The 21,260-nt window shown below is 37.8% G+C and overlaps 1 protein-coding gene across 1 annotated transcript in view; it reads left to right on the forward strand.

Moving 5' to 3' along the window:
* The window catches only part of POU6F2 (POU class 6 homeobox 2), a 297,021-nt gene that overhangs the window by 252,281 nt on the left and 23,480 nt on the right, over window positions 1–21,260 (forward strand). Inside the window, exon 7 of the mRNA XM_013128511.3 lies at window positions 20,842–21,048. Coding sequence (XP_012983965.3) covers window positions 20,842–21,048 — 207 coding nt within the window. The remainder of the gene's footprint in view (window positions 1–20,841; window positions 21,049–21,260) is intronic.

A 21,260-nucleotide genomic window follows, 5' to 3' on the forward strand; every position in this document is an offset into this window, starting at 1 on the left:
ATTGCTGCCTTGATTGCTTTTGCATGGAGGAGAAAACCAAACTAAGCACTATTTCAGCTCAACTACCATTTACATTAAAGCTACGTAGTAAATAGAAGAAGCAGATACCACTTCTATCTGCTCATCTTCGCATTGTGAGGTGGTTATAAGCATGGCAAATTTTCATTGTTATCACCAGTGACATACATCACAGTCAATGAAATCTTTCTGCTCTATGGAGGTTCTTACACTGCTCTCCTTATCATCATATCTTATCACCTTCCAGTAACGCATTAAGAAGCATGACTAGTGACTGTCAGAAACTGGTCTTCCTCTGAGGAGAAGCTTGTAGAATAGTCACATGTTTGATAAGGCCATTTGGGTTTGTCTGTCTTTGTTAGGAATTTCTTTGTTTCACTTTGCTTTTAAAGTTGTGTTTTCACTTGGATTTAAAAATCTTTATGAAAGGGTTTTATAGGATGCATATTGCTTGTATTTGCAGTAGAGAAGGGCAGACAACAGAAATATACTTAGCTTTTGCAGCAGAATCTGGTGAAGCCAGAGGTGATAAACCCAGGAATGTTCCCCAGCTGGTTTTGGAATTCATTCCAAGTCTTTGACTTTCCTTTAAAGCCAAACTTTGCTGCACACAGAAGGTTTGATCATTATTATTGTGAAAGACTGAATTTGGTAATTACAGATCTCATCTAGGAGCATCAGGTGGCCATTTAGATTTCTGGGAACCAGACCACAGAGGAACTTGAATGCAAAGGCTGAAGTTTTTCCTAAATTTATTGAAAATTCTTTAAGACAACATAAACAAAGCAGTGAACAGAACTGACACAGGTAAATGGTGCCAAGAAACATGCTTGTAAAATTGCTGGTGTTTCTCTAATAGTGTGTCATACTCGGGACTATTGCATCACTACATGCCTTCAGGAGATGACAAAGAACAGTTTGAGGCCATATCATTGTTCAAACAGAGATGATGGAAATCTCACTTTATGAGATTCCTCTATAAGATTCCACTCCATTAAACAGGAATCCATGACTATTCTGATTTTGGGATTACTCATTTAAACTATCCAAGATCTTCTCATGAGGGAATGCTCTGCCGTTTGGAGTATAGGAAGGCTGTAGGAAAGCAGAGGAAATAGTGGACCAAATCTGAGAATTAGAATTATCTTTCCATGCCTTATCAACCAAAAAAAAAATCCAACCAAAAAACAACCAAGCCACAGATAATAGTTCTTTGTGTAGCATGGTGCTAAGTTTTATAGATTTTTTATTACATTTATCCTCTGCATGTGAAGAGTGTTAGAATTTTATTTTCTGCTCAACTGGCATTGATACCAGAAAAAAAAGAACACCAAAAAGGGCTATTTGGGCAAAAAGGAAAAAAGCCAGATTCATTGTCCAAAGTGGAAGTTAATGTAAAATGCTAAATATTTAAGGTCTCTGCGTCACTGGTACAACACTGCTGCTGTATTGGGAAGTTTTGGAATTTTTTAGGAGCCATAAGTCTTCATGCATAAATGAAGGGTGTTGGCTTTCTTGTTGGACTGCAATCTTGACATCTGTATGTTCATGACTTGAAGATACAGGTGAGAAGAGATGATTTGGGGCTTCTATGTCTGCAGTGCACTAAGTATACGATTTGAAATATTTTAGCAATATCTTGTGGAGAATCTGAAAATGATAGAATATGTCCTCCCTGAACAGTTTTTACATGAAGAGAAGAAATTTGTACAAGTATTTGATGGACTCATTTGATAGTAAGCCAACAACTAAGTTGCATTTGTGCAGCATTCATAGTGATAACCAGCCAGATGCAGAGCTGTGGGCTTCTGCATGCAGACACACAAGCTTCTAAGTAATACACTGAACAGGAGTTGTCCTGTAGGAGCAAGGATTCTCTGCCTTGTAGTTTGAATCTAGAGTATTAAAAAGAATTGTATAGTGTCTTCTTGTATGCACTGATCTGCGAACAGTGGCAGGGAAAGTTCAAGCAGAAAAAAATCACAGTCCTAACCATGAACAGACACTGAATCTATCTTTCTTAAAAGTATCTATTTCAGTTTGTAATTTCTTTTCAGATACTGACAGTGTTAGGCTTCAGCATGTATGTATGCAAATGGCCCAGATATCAAAAAGAAGAAAAGGACTTTGAAATATCTACGCCAATGTAATTAAATATATATGATTTTTAAAGTACCTTTTTCACTTAAACTTCCTTCTTTGCACATTAATTAAATATTATCTCTAGGATAAGTATCTCTCATAGAAGATTAATGTATTATTTTCACATAATAATGGAAGAGAATGACAGAATCTCTTTCCTTAAGCACAAAAAAGAATTTATTAATATAAAGAAAACACTCAGCCCTTGACCAGTTCTGTTTCTGCTTCATAGACAACCTTTCTCAGTCTCCCCTCATGTCTAGCTTTGTGCTAGAGGTTCAAGGAAGCAATACATAATATCCTGCCAGTTTAAGAACCAATCCACTTTCAGGAGATAATTTTATATCAAGGCACGATGTACCCAATACCCAAATATACATTCATTTTAATGTTTGACGCATCAAATACTCTGACATAGCCAAGTTTCAAAATAAATGGTTTGTTTTAGAGGTTGGATATGTCATATTAGCATCCACCCAGCAGATAGAGAAATAGATCAGAGAGTGATCAGGACATCAGGGAGACAGTTTAGAGAGAGATGAGAGAGGCCAGGTACATCTTGTAACGTTAAAAAAAAGCTAGCTAGCAAGAAAGAAATTGTATAAATAGGTCATTGCAGCCCAACTGGAAAAAAAAAAGTTTAATTTTAACTTGTTAGTCATCATCTCCAGAGGCCTAATCCACTCCCTCCGTTGGAGGCTGTGCATTAAGCTGAGATATGTCTTATTTGATAGCATAGATAGACAGCCTCAAAGTGAAAAGATGCTATCAGGCTCATGCAGTGCACTAGCTTTGAGGGGGAATCGGCACCATTTCTCATGCTAAACTTACTTCTTTCCTTCTCATTTTTTGTATTAGTTGTAGCTTGTCACCTGTCCTGGTTTTGCTCTTTTGGTTCCTTCCATAAGTGGTAGCTCAAAATGACATGGAAACGAGTATGGATTAACAGATACCTGGTGGTAATGTCAGTAACAGATCCTCAGACATTCCAAGGTATCCATTCCCATGTTCCTGTTCTGTTCCCCTCTCTTTGCCGTTTTTGTTTCCTGACAAAACAGCTCTTTGCCACATGCTGTTTCTGGGATTCAGTAGTCTAAAGACATAGGTTTTTAGTCCCACTGTAGATATTGTACAATTTCCATTAGGCCTCCCGTTGCCAGTGCAGAAACATGATTTCCTCTAAGTCTTATTGCCATATCCTGACAAAATCTGAAAACATTTCAAATAGAGTAGCTGTCTACATGTTTTTCAGCTGAACTGCTCACCACTTAATGTGATCACATGCATGTGTGTACATACACATACACACAATTGAACACTCGCTTGCCTGGACCTTTGTGTTTATCTCCTCAGGAAAGACACAAGTCCTCAGGGACTTATTCTCTTGTACCTCAAATCTGTCTCTGCTGTAATGTTAGAAGTACGAGATCATGGCTGTACACAGGCCATAGTTGTCTGTAGTGTAGTAACTGGGAAATAAAGCTAGGCCTGTATTTTCCTAAGGGTTCAGTTTCTTACGAAGATATTACTGAATGACTGCAAAATGGGAGTTAAAGGATACTGTGTGTTAACATTATCCCTCTATCCTTTCCCTGCTAGAAGGTACCATGTAGACTAGTGCTGTTGGCAGCTCTGCATGAGAGACCAGAGTGAAGTATTTAAAAGGTCAAGAAAACTAAGGTTTGTTAGCAGAACTGTGTAAGAAACATTTCCCAACCCGTGCCCACAGGATGACACATCTGCCTGCTTCTTGATACATCTCTTATGTTGATGAACATCACACTCACACACACACTGAAGTGTGGGGAAGTGACTTCTCTTTTTAGGTGTTTAAATCACATCTTCTGGGATCTGCACTATGTATCTGCTAATTTTAATAGTACAGCTATTGATGTATGGAGTTTATATATCCAGTCTTGTACTGTTATTATTAGCATCTACAGTGTTAGCATCTACAGTACTCTTATAGAGTTTAAACTCTATATGTTTAAATCTATATGTTGTTCTTCTGGGTAATCTATATTTATACCCATGAGTATGTCTCTCGTAACTCTGATACAGTGAAATGCCCCAACTATCACACCAACTGTTCAGGGAGAGACACATGTAGGAGAAAGTCACCTACCTCTGCTCTCAAGGTGATGCATGAATTTGAAAACAGAAGTTGTTTATGGGCATTGTTGAAAGAAACTCCTTTAGCTAAAGCAGAAAGTTTAAGACTCTCTGGGCACAGAGGGTAGATAAATCATAAGGTCCTCATCTTTTGAGAATAGCATGTAATTGGCACTAGCAAAGAACAGCACATTCTTCCTTTTCACATCAGAGAACTTTCTCCACAACAGCCAAGACAAAATCCTGCCTGGAGACTGTGATTAAATATTTAATGACTGCTTAGAAAAGTTAAGATTTTGATTTTTAAGTTTGCTTAACAAAGGTCCAAAGAGAACAAAACTACCCTGAGTTCACCAGATACAGAAAGGTGAAGGAAGCCCAGATATGATTCACATCCATGAAGTCTAAGAGCTGATTGAAAATGTTCTGAAATGTCAATCACAAGCTATGTTTTCATCAAAGTATCATAGGGCATTGGATGGGAGCACAGGACAAAACATAGACAAACTTTTTGCCAGCTTCTCAGTTAGGGTAATTATTTAAAATCTGAATGTTAGGTTGCTGACCTAGAAATACTGTTAGTAACATACAGAAGCATTTGCCTGTTCAAATACCTTCATGCTTATGTTACACACAATGATGTATAGCTGGGAGTTTTGCTTACGTGGAAGTCCTTAACCAACAATGTATTACATCCTGTACATTGAGATTTAAATGTCACAAGTAAATGTGCTACAACAAAAGCCTTTTTTTTCTGAATATAGTTTAAAATATATATGTTTAATATTACTGAGTCAAGCTAAAATTCTCATAACCTGATCCATCAATGGAAAGGGCCCCTCCTAAAAAGCATTTACTGAGGCAAGTTGTACCCCTGGCTCCTTCTTGCCTTTTATTTCTCCTTAAAATCATATGCAGTGACAATAGGGAAGGAACATGAATGATGCACATCTGATTCACTAAATCACTATGGTCTCTGGCAACAGCACAAATGTAGAAATGTTTAAATCGGCCTCACACTACCCAACGAATGATGCAAAAGGAGCCCTCAAAGAACAGAGACTGAAGGGAGATAAATGAGTATCATGTCAAGAAGGCAATTTCTCACTGAGTTTGCAAAGAACATGGAAATTTGACTTCCAAGAGATGGTTAGGGAATCTTTCTAATAAATCTTCAGTCCACAGTCATTGCTGTGTCCTTTTTTTAAACTTACTTTCTAAGAGCTGTGTAAGTTATACCCTCCCCAGTGAAATGTGTCAAGATATTACCAGTCAAGTTGAAGTCATTTAAGTGAATCATCTCTGCCTCTGTGTTTATGTTTGTGATAGACAGGGATGGTCAAACAGGTTTCTTTTTGTGCATGTGTTGAACAGCTTTTCAACAATGAGGTCTTCTCAAAGCCTCATCTTATTTTAATAGTGACTTACTAAGGAAGGGAAAAAAAATTAGATTTAGCCCCTTCTGTGGAAAAAGTAATTGTGACTTCGGTTGTTTTGTGGGATTTTTTAAAGTTATTTTATCCTTCTTTTTTTTGCACAGCTGAGATACTCAGATGGTCAATAAAAAGGCAATAGTTTTCCAAATTACTTAGAGGCTGTAGGTCAATGTAGGCCAATAACTGGTCCTCTTCAGAGTCCTACATCTCTTTAGACTCCTGACTTCAAACTCCTTTTCCCTAATTTTAACCACATGAAAGTTAGCTGAAGCTGCATCAGATCTAAGCTAGCTGCTTAGCATTCTCTGTCATCACTGAAAGAAACAGGCACTCGAAGAATAAAACATCTCGCTGATGCATTTTAGGCTGAGATGAATCACCTTGCAGAGATTCCTCATTCTCTATGTTGACTAGATAGAGCTTGAATGGCAATTTACTACTGGACTTCTGATGTTGGATGGCTAACAGTAAATGACAAATTCCATCCTTAGAATAACCACACACCAGTTATTTTTAATGGGATTTGAGTCCTTTTGATAATTTTATCCTTAAGCTCCCCATGGCAGTCACAGGAGTTTTAACTCAGGTCCTGGGTGCAGCTGACGATGGCAGAACTCAGCACTGTCTGACCTACCTTACTTTTGGGATAATGCTAAAGGCACTTTTCAGTCTTTGTGAAATTGTGCTCCTGTTTTGCTTGCTTGCTTCTTTGATTTCCCAAATAAAGAGGGAATTAGCATCCCAGAGACCAAGGTAATGGTATCTGTTTGAATTATTTAAAATGTACTTAACTTTAATGATACTTTAACTAAATGACAGTTAGCAATGTGAAGGGAGGGTCTTTCTGTCGAGTATCTTTCGAGTGAGATTAGTATTCCATCTGTAGGATGTTGTTATATAAAAATCAGTTGTGCATAAATGAAGACTTTGCATCTCTGAAGTTCTCTGGTTTAAAAAAAACCCTTTTGAGCCTGTAATAGTGAGGAAGAAATCCCTCCCTTGGACAGATTACTTTTTACAGGGCATTTACTGTGCTGTTTTGGTAGGATAGAAAAGGGATGCACTAAATCCTCAGACCACAGGCCAGTTTAAAAGTATTTCCAGCGCAGCTCCAACCAGCAGGTGCCATAAATGGCATGAGAGAGTCCTATCACAAAACAATCTCTGTCCTGCAAAGTAGCCTAAGTTGCCAGCATTCAGGTAATTTTAGGTACATATCTAAGCCAAACTGATCAACAGCCTTTTGAAGATGGGTCGTTATAATTATTCCTGGCTTTACCAAATACTATTTAAGTCTCTATCCAAAATACTAGGTATGATAGAAAGGGAAGCACATCCTATAATTTGATTCCAAATAGTATGCTTTTGTTCAGAAATTAAGCTTGAATGTTGATCATGGAATTCTCCTCATTTTATACTAACAAATAGCATACTTCAGTCTGTATTGTGGATGGTGTCATTGCTAGTCTGTCAAAAAATCCCCATAAGAATCAAATGGCCTTTCTACCCAGGGCTTGACCCACTGCACTTCAACATCCATCGCAGGACTTGCACTGAGCATATGGGACACAAGATAAGGCTTTTATTAGGGAGTCACTTTAATAGCAACTTAAAGAAAGAAGTTGCCATCTCCACTTTGCACCTCTCCAGCCAGTCTTCTGCATGGGAGCTGTAGCATCTTGTCAATTAACTCACTTTAATTGGTTTCTGTTTCTTGTCTAACTATGACCCTTTGGCCTTGCCTGCTGCACAGCGCTGTTTATTCTTAAGCACTGGGTTTATATGAAACTTTCTATCAAAATCATCCCTTTGGAAGGGAAGATATGTGATAAGGAGTTTCAATACTTGTGCTATCTTTGTTATCTCTTGTGGCTCACAATAGAACCTGAATCACCATAAGATTGCACCATAACTTCGTGGTTTATATGATGAACTTCTGTAAAAGAAGGAAAAAAAGAGCCAACAGTTCTCTGACTCTGTATCTAAAAAGTAAAAACAAAAACAAAGGAAAAAAGCCACAATTTTCATGGGTAAGAGTGCAGATTGGTCACCTCAAAAAAACTGATGCAACTTTTTTAGGTATAAACTCATCAACATAATTCTAATGAGTTATGGTCTTTGTTGTGAGAAATGAGATATCCTGTGGTCTCACCCTAAAGAACATTAAAAAAACATTACTGACAGGAAATTGAAAAAGTAATATATGTCTGAATGAATATGACAACTTTTTTCTGATAGAGCAGATAGATAAATGTCACATACAAGTTTCAAAATACATTTAATTTTGCCACCACAATGGATATTCTCTTCATAAAATATATATGAATCAGGTTTGAATCATGAAACTTGACTGTGATAAACCAATGCATATTTGATAACTTTCTTCCTTTTATTTATTTTTTTTTGATGCTCATTTCTTTTTTGAGGTTCTTTGTTGTTTACACATCTTCACGTTTTCATTTCTGAGCGAAGCAGCCTGGGTGACAAATGTTATGCACGTTGAGCCTGGATGAACTTTCTTTTTAATCTGAGGAATGGGTTCCTTTTCTTTTGAGGGAGGGTTGAGGGGGAAAGGGAAGAAGGAAGGAGACGCTCCCATGTTGAGCCTGGGAGATGCACAGACTCTCTTAACTATCATGTCAGACATCACTGAGTTTTCCAAGCATCGTTCAGGACAGGGTGATGGGTGACAAATGAACACAAGCATTTTCAGGGCACAGGGACAGTCTTTTACCTTTTCCTCTGCTGAGCAGCAACTCTCGAACTGGGGGCAGTTTGTTCACGTCCCAGGAGGTTAAAAAAGACTCCCTGTTAAAAGTTCTCCCTTTTCAAAAGAGGGACTACCTCAACCTTTTCTTTCTCCAGTACTTAACACATCAGGCTTCTGAGCTCTTGGAACCTGCCAGAGTGCAAATGGTGTTGGAGACCTTATGAGCAATGAAAGCAAAAGGCTCTAAAGAAGGAAATTATGATGTATCCAGAAGCATCCCTCAGGGTTCTAGTGTTGCATTTGAACCTATGTTAACGACTGAGGTGTAATTACATTTTACTACCTCATTTATCAGTCTTTTAGTATAAATTCCTGCAGCATTGTGAGCAGAACTGAATGACATTTTTTTCATTGCTGACTTCTGATGGAAAAATGGTATTTAATCTAAATACAAATGTGTCATTTTGACAAATTTTGTTCAGTAAAATTTTTAAGTACAGTGTCTGGGTAAGATTTAAGTGTCTCATTTTTACATGTTCTGTTTGAAAATTTAGTGGAGTTTTTTTCAAGTTTAGAAAGGTTAAAAGGAATATGAAATATTTCAGTTTTGATCAGAATGGCTCAATCAACCCCAAACAATTTTTTTTCAGATTGGTATTTAATTTCAAATTTAAGTTCCATTTTAAAGTGACCATAATTTCCCACTTCCTTTCCAGAACAACTTACGAGTTTACATGGGGCTGCTCCATTGGGCAAAATGGTCCTGTATGAACAGGGATAAAGAGAGGGAATCCCTACATTTTTCTAGCTTCAGCTGAATCCAAAGCCCAGGATAACCAGTCAAAACCAGAGCTATGCTGTGCAGGGTACATGCTAGCCCGAGACATTTATAATTTAAAAAGAATTACGGGCTGCAGCTAGACCCAAACATCAGCCTCTGCCATATTCAAGTCCCAGGGGCCACTGCATTCAGGTCAGTGGATTTACTTCTGGTTTTTATTAGTGGAAGTCAAGTCAGAGAGAAGCCTGATGATATTACCCAAACATTGCTCAAAACTGGAGTCCAGAGATGATTGGCATTATTATCAATGAATGAGAAGCCAAGAGCTGAAATCTTCCTAGAAAATATTACCTGGCAATTGGTAGCAGCACCACGGCAAACCATTGAGTGCAGCAGAACCAGCAGGCTATTGAGTGAAGCTCAATGGCTCTTGTAAATGACGTCTGAGGTTGCAGTTATTCAGTCTGCTCATGACTTGTAAGATCGACACTGTGATATAACCCCAGACAGTTCTCTTCCCCTAATATTGGGGGCTAAAAAGATAGAGCTATTGTGTATGTCAAGATCAAATATGTTTGCATACTAATGACTTCACCTGAATGGAGGAAAAAAAAAAGGAATCCATTGTGTCCTGAGGGACTCAGTGGGGTAGAACTATGAACAATAAATATTTCTGTAGTCCTTAGTACACTCAGTGTCACTGGTTTGGGATATTGCGCTATCTTGGCAATTAATAATATTTCTTTTCTGTCTAGGCTCTTCCTCAAAACTTATTGGCACTGTTCTGGTATCTTTAAGTATTCAAAAGGATCAAAGAGCTTTCATCTTTTAATGCATTTTACTGTGCTGTGCTCTGCACAGGAAGAAATATTGATACTGTTTCAAGGGCAGTTAATATATTCTGTTCTGTCTCAGAAATGAGCACAATTCCTTGACTTATAAAACTGAAAATCTGCCATTATCCACAATTAAAATGTTCCATACACAAATTACACTGTGGCATTTGCACTTCACTCATCCTCTTGTGCTGTAATTCACATACATCAGGGAATCTTCTCCACTATTGCTCCAAGATTTAACAAGTGCTTTACTAAGGGTTCATATTACTGAGACTCCATTGTTTTTTAAAAAATGCATTACAAGGACATTTGTGCAATATGCATTTTGGCAATACTTAAAACTAGATTTCAGTTTGCTATTTCCTCCTTTGAGATTAACTTTGTTCTCCTTACAGAAGACTCCACCATTTTTAGTCTTATTAACTAATATCTGGCTCCATGGATTGGCATCAGGGAGACTACTCAAAGTAAGGAAAGCCAGATTGAAGGAAGCAACATCTAATGGTCTTTAGTAATACTTCTAAATTTTCAGATACAAAAGAAGTCTGTGGTTAGGCTGTCCAGTTCTTTTAGGCACTGAGTATAGTATATCACTCCATAAGGAGCCTTCTTTCTTCATTTGGCTCTTTTCCACATTAAGGTATTACATGTCAGGAGAGAGAGACTTAATCTGGTGGACTTGTCAGTGTCAGCTTTATGTTGGACTCAATGATCTTAAAGGTCTTTTCCAACTTGAGTGATTCTATGATTCTAAGTGAGGACTGGCAAAGCCAAGCTGTGGAAATGCTCTGGATGTTCCTGGAGAGGAACACATGGGGTAAGGGACATCTGGGGTAATGAGAAAGGCTGTAGGTATAACTGTGGATGATGTCCCTTGAACTTGGGAAGGATTTGTTTAGTCAGTGCACCTCATTAAGGTCACAGGTGCTGGGGTAAATTGTGCAAACCAATAGCTCTAGGGAAATACCTAAATTAAATTACAAGCGTAAGGGTCTTTCCTAGCATTATCATTTCATTTTTTCCCCAGCTTGTACAGTGTCTGTGATCCTCCACCTTCCACAGAACTGGCCTCAAGGGTAGGGGTTCTGCTGCCAGGAGAAGAGAGAGATGAAGTAATTTGAATTCATATCAAAATACATACAGAGAAATTTCATTATGCCTGTCTCTGTCAGGAGCATGTTGCATCAGTACAGTAACAATGTAGGGTTTACATTGTTAAAGTGCTGGGATTACATTTAGGTTAATGTAGGAGATGGGATTACCTCGGGTCCATTGTTGTTTTTAATAAGTAAATCATAGTTAAATAAATCTTCTTAAGCAAACTTACAGACCAGCCCTGAATGAAACTGATAATTAAGCAGCATGTTCTCCTAACAGATTCATGCAATGCCATCTTCTGCTATATCTTCCCCAAATTTGAGAATAATTTACTTAGATTTAACTGTCAGGTTTGGAGTATTTACTTTGTTGGGGACATCTTGATAGCCCTGAGAAAAACTCAAATCTGCATGTAAGCTATCAAAACCAAATGTATTTTGGTCAAGAGAAATTGAGCAGTGACGGAATGCTGGATATTCATCACCAAATCTATAGACACTTACCTCCTGAGTTACATGCCATTGCATCAGGACAATGTTTTGTCCTGAAAGAGGTGCTAGGACCAGCCATTTGTGGTAGATACCATCATACATACTAAGTATCTGTATTACAGAACTTATTATTGTAATCATGATTCGTATCAGGTGGTGGCCAGAGTGGAAATTTAAGTCAAGCTGTTAAGATGTGAGCAGAACACCTTTCTTTCCCTTTTCTCTATCAGCTCAGGTGAAATGGATTAATGAAGCAGTTGATAATAGGAGATACTTTAGCCATTGCACTTGCATGCAGTGAAGCATATACTCCAGCTACTAACATTCAAAAAAAAGAACCAGGTAAGGACATTTTCAGTGAGATAGCCACCTTTGACATAACCCCCCTAACTTTATGTGGGATTGCTTCTTGATAGCTCTAAGGTAGGCTTACAAAAATTACTTCAGGCTCATAGGAGTACTGGCAGAGAGATAAATAGTATTTATGCAAACACATTACAGATGGCTGAATGGAGGACTGGAATTTTAGTGACATTCAAAGGGGAACTAGTTGGCAGAGCAGAACATGGAACCAGCAGCCATACCAAATTTCACAAGGTAAGTACGACCAAGTCTGGCTACATTTGGTGGGCAAATTTTTGAGGAGGCCTTGGTACTGAAATGAACAAGCAACACTTTTCTGCTGATTTTGTGATGAAAGGAAGTTGTATTTGATCTTGAGAAGGTTTTTTTTCTCTAGAAATTAATATCTACAGAGTTGGAGTCATGACCATTTTCCATCCAAGCACTTGCATATAACCCATCTAAATTTTCCCACCTGCTTTTGGTGAAAGGAATTTGTCCTTCTTCTCCTGAACATCTGCATAATTGTGCTGCATTGCAACAAAATTCCACTTTATAGGCTGGAATATTGGCTTCCATAATTGCTATCCGTGGTAGGGAGGCAATCCAGAATGGTTTGTTCCGCCAGGGTCATACTGGTGATCAGCATTGTGGTTAATTCTCAGTAGTCTGAAAATCACTTGTTGAAGAAATGCATGCACTGTAAAATCTAAAACTGTTTCAGTAGTACTTTTGCCTGGCCAGGTTTGCACAGTGATTCACCTCAGCCTTGCCTTGAGCTTTTGTAGACTATCATCTTAAAACTTGTAATTCTTAATCAATAGGACCAACAGTTTTATCTTCTATATTAACTGAAGTCCCAATCATCTAAAATTGTAGAAACACCAGCTGAAGTAGGACATGACTTTGTATTTAAAAGAATGTCTTGTTGCAGATGTGCAAAGTTGAAGTGATGGGTTGACAGACAACTACTGTGTCATCATCCATAGTCATTGCATCTGGGCAGCAAGTTCAAGGTTTCCAACAGTATTAGGAGAAATCTGATTGTGTAACAACATTGAGTATCACTGCTACTGATTGATTGCAATATCTATTAGTGTTCTTGTAATGAATTTTGGCTAAATCTGAAATGACTGAATGAATCAGCGTACCTGACTGATTTCACCTTTAAGAGATACAGAGTGAGAAATCTGGTGATCTCTGGTAAGTATTTTATATAGTGTATGTAATTTGATAGTGAGAAGATGAGAGGAGATTATTCAAGAATATACTGATGGCCTAGAAATTCTTTGACCTGTAATCTAACTAAAGAACTGTGTCCTCAAGATTGTATCTGAAGATTATTTGATGGTTAATGATTTCAGCCCAGTTTATCATGGGGAAGTGTCCAACAAAACATATATATTGTTAGTCTAAACATACAAGGCAAGGCTAGAATAAAATATCATTTAGCCTTCAAAGTCATTTGTCCAGAATATGTTACTGTTTTCTCAGGAAACAATGAAAATTATCATTGAACAATAAAAATTCATCAATGAAAATTAAAAAGAAAAATAACTCTTTGAGGATTTTAAATTTAACATATATTTGCAAGTGGATACTTCTGCTGGAGTAACTTTCTCAGGAATGGCACCACAAGATGAAGCAGTGACAGTAGTGAGTGCCTACTGATGACAGTTATGAGCATGCCATCTCCTTAACCAAGCTTCTTGTCCATGCAAAATGAGTTGAAAGGAGTAACTAAGAGAAAGAAATCAAACTAGAGCAGCAGAAATTCTGCTCACCCATATACACTGACAGTAGTGTGCAACATCCCTTTTTTAAAAGAGTAATATTACAATTTGATAAAATGAAACCAGCACTGTTTCAGTGAGCACTGTTGTGGCAGTACAGAACATTATCTTGTTCATATTTACACAAGATTGTCTCAATAGCAGCTCTTATTTAAAAACCACAGGATCAAAGAGCAATTACTAAACCCTGCCTTATTCTGGTTCTTGACCTCTAGATAGCATCTCTGTAGTAGGCCAGTACAGTGCAATACAACACCAAGTAACAAAGCTAAACAAGCCGATAATGTCACCGTAGCATGGAAGAAACCTAATCACCTTGGCACACATTGTGTTGGGCCTGATTAGGCTTGCTGAGAAAGGACAATTTGTTTCCCAAGCTAGCCTTGAATGGCTCAGCATGGCATGTATTGCAAAGTGCAGGGATGCCTACATTTGCTCCTGCTGTATGGCCAGTATGGTAGATACTGATACAGCTAAAAGCAAGTCCACTGTTTATGCTATGAGGAAGCAGTAAATGTATATATTTATATTGTATTATAGAGACAATCCTTCTTCTAAATGGTTTGTAATCTAAAGACACAAAGTAATGGTAGGGTTTGCAGATGCAGCTCATATCCAAAGCTGGCAAATGTTGAAAAATTGACTTTCAGAGCAAGGATTTCTTGTCTCTGAGATGCTTGATACTTGAAAGCTTCAGAGAGTCAAGTAGAAGTGACACTTCTGTAGGCAACTATGAAAATCTCAGCCTGCATGAAAAGAAAGTAGAGGCAAATGAATATTTACCAAAGTATTTCTGTTGTAATTAAATCTGATGGCTGAGTTGCTTTGTATTTGCTTCCTGAGAAAATGAAAACCAAAGCATTTTTGTTTTCAAGAGTATTTACAGAAAGAAAAGATACCAAGACCATACATCCAAAAGTGTATTTGCTTGTATACACCCTAAAAAGATCTGCACAGCAATCAGGAAGGCTGGCTGTGCTTCAGGAGACAAGCAGTCAAATGCTAAAACCAGTAAGTTGTGATTTCTTTTTGTGATCAGCAAACATTATTAGAAATTATGGTTGGTTTGTCATAACAATTCTGTTACGACAGTTTTGGTGCTATTGTCATACATAGTATCAGGGATCTGGTTTGCAACAAACAAAAATATTGCTAATATACTTCTTACTACTCATCCATCAAATAACAAACAAGTAATCCGTTTAAATAATGAGCACTTTCATAAGAATCTAGCTAGGTGATTTTCAGAAATGCCTGGGACCTCTAAACCTAATTAAAATCAACAGTTGCTTTGCTAAACTCAAAGAACTATAACCTCTAAGGGTCTCTATGCCTGACTTAATTCTTGATATTAAGAGGAAGCTAAATTTGATATGTAGATTACTTAGAAAGAACAATTCAACAGACAATCAATATAAATTTTTATCTTTACTTATGTATCTTTAGTTTTTTCTAATGAGAAAACATTATGTTGTATTATTCAGGATGTTGGATAAGAGAGATGTTCTTTTTCATGCCTGTATACATGCCCTGCTAACAGAACATAACTATTTGCTTGAGACAAATTTCACCACATAATTCCTATAGTGATGACAAATAAAGTCCTATATAGTTTGATGTTAGTATACAAACACTATTTTCTAACAAATAAAGCACTGAGAAAGTCAGGCAGAATGTCAGACTCAATGTTCTATTATGATGCCTACAAACCGTAATGCCATCCAGTATATTGTATGATCTATGAACATACTTAACCTTCAAAATTAGAATCCCTTGGATGAAATGGTGGTTCAAAAGTACAGTTTCATAGGTGCCTGTTTCTAATATCACTATTTGATACCTTGCTCTCATACTAGCATTTTGTTGTGCCCTATTTTTGAGTTCTCATCAGGAAGTATAATACAGCAAAGGAAATTTGCAAGCATTACATAAATTAATATTGCTTTTACTTTGAAAGACACAGGCAGCCTTAGTCTCATCCTGTCTTGAGGTTAAAGAATCATTTTGTTGTTACTCCAAAGAATGAGATGGAGCAGCGTTTTTTCCAGAAGTAGTCTGCAAATGGAGCTTGTATTAATGCTCCCAGCAGTGTGTAGATTGGTAGTATATATACTATAGTGTATAAAACAGCTGAGTTTATTGATATTGGTAGATAATAAATCATATATATATATATAAATATGTGACTGTGTTTATAATTTATAAAAGTTGTGTGTATATATATGATTAAGAAAGGGGCAGCCAAAGTGAGCTTTTATTTCAGGTTATATTCTGAAGACTAGAAAATGAAGATGAGTGAAGCATATTTAAATCGGCAAACATTCACTCAGTGATCTTTTGGGTCACTACATAGGAGTAAAACTTCCATGCATTCTGTTCACAGTTTGAGATGTTAAATTAGCTTATGTGTATATGGTGGCTTGCCTCATTTCACTGAACAATTTTTCTGTTGTTCCTTTTACTTTTTCCCTGGGTTTCTTTCTGTTTTATTTTTATGTTGTTCAAAACTGAAATAATTAACCTTTAATATTTAAAGGGCTGCAGCACTGATAAAATTAGATACTTTCATTTTGATTATACTGAAAAAAAACCATTTCCTTCTTATAGTTAAAGACTATAAAGATAAAATGGCACTATTTGCTTTATGTCAGCCCTGGTTGACAGTAGAAACAACCTAGTGTAGTCAATCTTTGATTTTACTTAGTCTTTTCACAGCAGAAACAAAGGCAGTTGTTGAACCACCCGTTTGGCTACAGTAAGATTCCTTTGGTTGTGCTAAGAAAACAAGGAAGCAGGGCAGCATCCCTGTTTCTGATGAGGGGAGAGGGCAAAGAACTTACTAAAAAACAGTTGTGTTTTAGAGTACCATAGGAACTTTACCTAATGCCAAAATGCATTTGTGTTTTGGTACCCTTGACTTATTAGGAGCCACAAGGAAGGAGTCACTGCTGGGAAATCAGTAATTAGTCCTTCATACAGTTATGCCAAATCTGGTTTTTACATCTATAGCACAAATGGGACTACAATTAGGCATTTATTCCCCAGAAGTTCTGAGCAATTGCTCAGCTCCTGCTTTCAGGTTCAGCCTGTGAGTTACAGCAAAGTAATCCACAAAGGCAATTAAATATGATGATGTGTTGTCAGTCAAGAAAGGATAAGAATGGGTATTTTTTAATGTTCTTCTTTCTTAAAGTTCTGTTGTTTAAAGGATCATTTTTAAGGCATCAGATGTTTTAATTTCCTTTCTAAGAGGAAACCTTTACTGAGCAAGGCAAGGGACCAAAATCTGTTTAACAGCGTGACAACGTTTCATCAGTGCTAGGACATCACCCTGTCATTGGGGGTAACACTCACAAATACAGTTGATACTGTATACAGAGAGCTTGAATTTTTTCCCCTCCATGGTCAGCTCCATTACTTGGGATTTTACCTTTACTTTGTGTGCTTATTCTTTCATTGCAGATGCATTTACAGTTTGCAGGACTATATAGGCAAAGACCACTGAGCCCAGAGATGGTATGTGGGAGCAGGTCCACAAATTAACTTCCTGTACAAGCCAAGCCTTACAACTGTATCTCATATAAATAACACTCAGTAGTGGAAGTTGTCTTGGCAATGTCAGTTGTAAGATTTGAGAGGCCTGATCTGAAATATCTTGAAACCCTAGGATGCTAAAATGACACTAACAGATAAATCAATGGAAAATGTTCAGATGCTCTTAAAAATCACCCTGGATGTCTTCTGAATTTAGAAACAAATATCAATTTTACAAATTTAGTTAACATTAGGAAACATAAAAACCTAAACTAACATCTATAAACACTGCTCTCTAAGCCTCTCAAGATGCAACTGATGTATCTAGTAATGCATAAACAAAACAAAAGAATCTTATCAAATACTCAAAGTGCAAGTCTGAATCCACCAAGGCTTCTCACAACACTCTGTCACTTGAACAGGGTCACAGTCACAGTCTTGGTGTTTTAATTAGTGGTGGACCAAAACCATGTCTCTGTAAAAAAAGCTGGGGCTTGAACTCACGCTAAATATCTTGGTACTATTTCCAGTGTCATGTCTGCACTACAATGTGTGCTTATATCTGGAACCTGTACCTCCAACAGGTACAACCAGGTGGTTGACAGGTAGGATTGTTTATGGATTTGAGTCCAGACATTGACAGAGTAAGAAACCTCTGCTATGTCTCAAAGCTGTGGCTGCCACATCCCTGGAAGTGTTCAAGGCCAGGTTGGATGGACCTTGGAACAACAGGGTCTACTGTAATGTGTCCCTGCCCGTGACAGGGGATTTGAAGCTAGATGAGCTTTAGAAGGGCCTTTTCAACCGAAATCATACTATGATGGTGTGATTCTGTGAGTATCTTGTAGGATAAGTCCCTCTCATATGCTAATCCTGAACTGTATATATTCCTTGACTATAATCTGAAATAGCAGCATTTGCTAGAAAAGACCAATACTTCAGCACAAGGAAAACCACTGGCAATTAACTACCCTGTACTGTGGCACACCAGTGTCTCAAGCCTGTGGCATGGTCTTGTTTTATTTCTTTAGAAAGTTTAGATGTATTGAAACCATAAATCAAATTGACCAAGTGCCAGCCTTTATCATACTTCAACAGGACAGATTAGCAAGGCCCAGGGTGAAACTTCATACCAAAATTAGCAGAAGAGGGATCTGGCTCAGCATCAGGACAGTGGCACAAGGTTTGAGGAGGGGATCCCGTTTCAGTACTACTCCCTTTGTGTGAATCAGGGAGCTGTTAGGTTATTTCAGAGAGGTTACTTGGAGAAGGTGGAACTTGAAAGAGAAAACTTGAATCTGGGTTTAGGCATATCAAAGATACATGCCATAAAGAGTAGCCCTATTGGTTAACAAGTGCCTGGCTTGTTTTTTTTTCAACCAGAGAAGATCTTACTTTATTTTGGTATAAAATGGAAAAAAATAAAATAAAATCTTGAAATCTCAGTAAGTTTCAGAAAGTAGAAAAACTGTTTCCCATGCAGGTTTACCCTTGGCTCCTGTGGTAACACCCTGAGAGCATTTGTTCATTTGTCCTTGTGGAAGACCTCTCCCAGCTGTGTTTCCCCTGCTCCATTTCTGACTGTGTGCATGTACAGCATGCCATGTACGGAATGACATGTGACACACATTAATACATATAGATAGCCTTCTGCTTCTGACCTTACAAACTGTCCACTTCAGCATTGTCATTCTATGAAATGTCCAAGTGCAGTCCAAGAAATGCATTTTAAATGTGAATGCAAACATTTCTATTACTGATAACACCAGCGCAGCATTTTTTGCTTTACTGGGATTAGGACCTTGATAGTTAAAGTTACATTGGAGTAATGACACTCCAAGGTCATGTCCTTTACTGACATGGCAAAGGAAGGAGAGGCCTTTGCTATATTTCTGCTGATAAACTTAAAAAGGATTATTCCTTGTGTTTGGTGTGATACATTAAATGTAAAAGAATATATTTGTGACAAAAATAGTTTAGGTTGCCAAAAACTGAGAGAAATGTATGTGTTGCACTGTGTGAAAGTCTCATTTAATTCATGCTGAAAGTGAGATTTTAGAGAGCATTCCAAAATCTGATAATGATTTAAATAAATGCCTCCATCCTAAGTGAAGAACCATCTTCTCACATGGACAGCAAAGCAGCCGCAGTTCAGCTAGGGACACCTTAAAAAGAAACAGAAGTATCTGACCTGCAGAGAGAACCTGGCAGAAGTTCCAGCTTAGAAGGCTAACTCACAACCTGTTTGAATATGTTCCATCGTGCTCCACTTTCCTGCTCTGCAAAACAGGGATAATAATCTTTATTGATCTGTCTAGCTTTTAATAAGAAGAACTTAAGTGATATCTTTAGATATATCATTTTAGAGACCCTATTTCACAGCAACCAAGAAGATCTACACTAGTCAATGAATGTGATAAGGGCCACTGAGATCCTACTAGTGGGAGGAAAAAAGGACATGCAGTGTGGTGGATGCTGAGGATAAAGAGGATGAAGCAAGGCTTCTGGAGAGGGAAGACTGGGAGCTTTACAATGGGATGGGTGCTTTCTGGGGCACTGTGATAAAGTCAGAGATGTAGTGAAGGAGATAGAGATGTGTCCTGCTGTTTTTTTCCTTTTCCTGTTGCAATAATCCTGTGACTGTAGCTTCATCGGTTGTTGTCTGCAAAGCCAACCAAACAAAAAGTTCGTGTTTATTCCCAAGTTTCATCAGAAGCTTGTTTCAGATGCTCTAATACTTGTAAGAAAAGTCTTCCAACAGTGTAACTTTCTTCAGCCTAGTGGCTTATTGACTGACAAGCTTTCTTACAGCATCTATTTGACATCTCATCCTAATGTAAGTTTTACAGGCATGTTCACATTTTAGGAAATCACTGTATTGTCTGAGATGTCACAAGTGTCTCTTTCTGCAAGTACCTGCCCCAGAAATGTTAGCTAAACTGCTTTATCTAACACCAGCCCTCCTGTTGTGTTGTACTACTTAGTTGTCATCTAAAAGCAGCTATATTTTCATGAACGTATCTTAATAAGCCATTTCCTAAAAGGCACCAGTATCTCTTTGATCCTTCCTGAGATCACATGGGAGTAATAGGTGGTCATCTGGAGTACTAGGCATCAGTAAACCGAGGAAAAATACATAACCACCATAAAATCACAGTAGTATGGTGAGGTGAAGAAAGCAAGATGAACAGACTGGTATGTGCATCTATTCCACTCTGTGTTCAAATGAGAGGTGGGAACAAAGCATCTTCCAGGGACCAGAACATGTCCCAGCATTTGTTTCAGACACTCTCAGTGCAGCAGATTTGTCGGGGGTAAGAGTGGACAGTGGTAAAGCCTACAGGTGATATGGGACACACAAAATGAGCTTGAAAGTCATCATCACCCCCCATAAAGGAATGTGGTGGTGAGGCCTTCAGCCCATCATATCTGTTTCTCTGCTTATTTCACCCAAGTTTGATGTAACATGCATGAAACAAGTAATCACATATGGTGAGTATATGTAGTATGTGTGCATTTTCCCATTCTATGTCTTTTTATTCCAGATTATTGGAACAATCCCACTGATGCCTAACCCAGTCCCTTCCAGCCAAGCTGCAGGTGGAGCTCAGGGACTTCAGGTGCAGCCAATAACTCCACAGTTATTGACCAATGCCCAGGGTCAGATCATCGCTACCGTCATCGGCAACCAGATACTCCCAGTGATCAATACCCAGGGAATAACACTATCACCACTCAAACCAGGCCAGCAGGTAAAGTGCCTATAGCCTGAATGATTATCAAAACATGCATACAAATCTTCTACTCCTCATGGACTCTCTTTCTAAAAACTCCCTCTTCTTTATCATTTTCAATAACAAAAGATTAATTCTATCATACATGGTATATTGGTGCATACTATATATGTAGTTATTATCTAATGTACTACAGAGCTTATTTGTACATTCAGGAGTTAGCATAGAAT

Source organism: Melopsittacus undulatus, chromosome 1 (assembly GCF_012275295.1).
Source record: "Melopsittacus undulatus isolate bMelUnd1 chromosome 1, bMelUnd1.mat.Z, whole genome shotgun sequence".
NCBI classification, from domain to species: domain Eukaryota; kingdom Metazoa; phylum Chordata; class Aves; order Psittaciformes; family Psittaculidae; genus Melopsittacus; species Melopsittacus undulatus.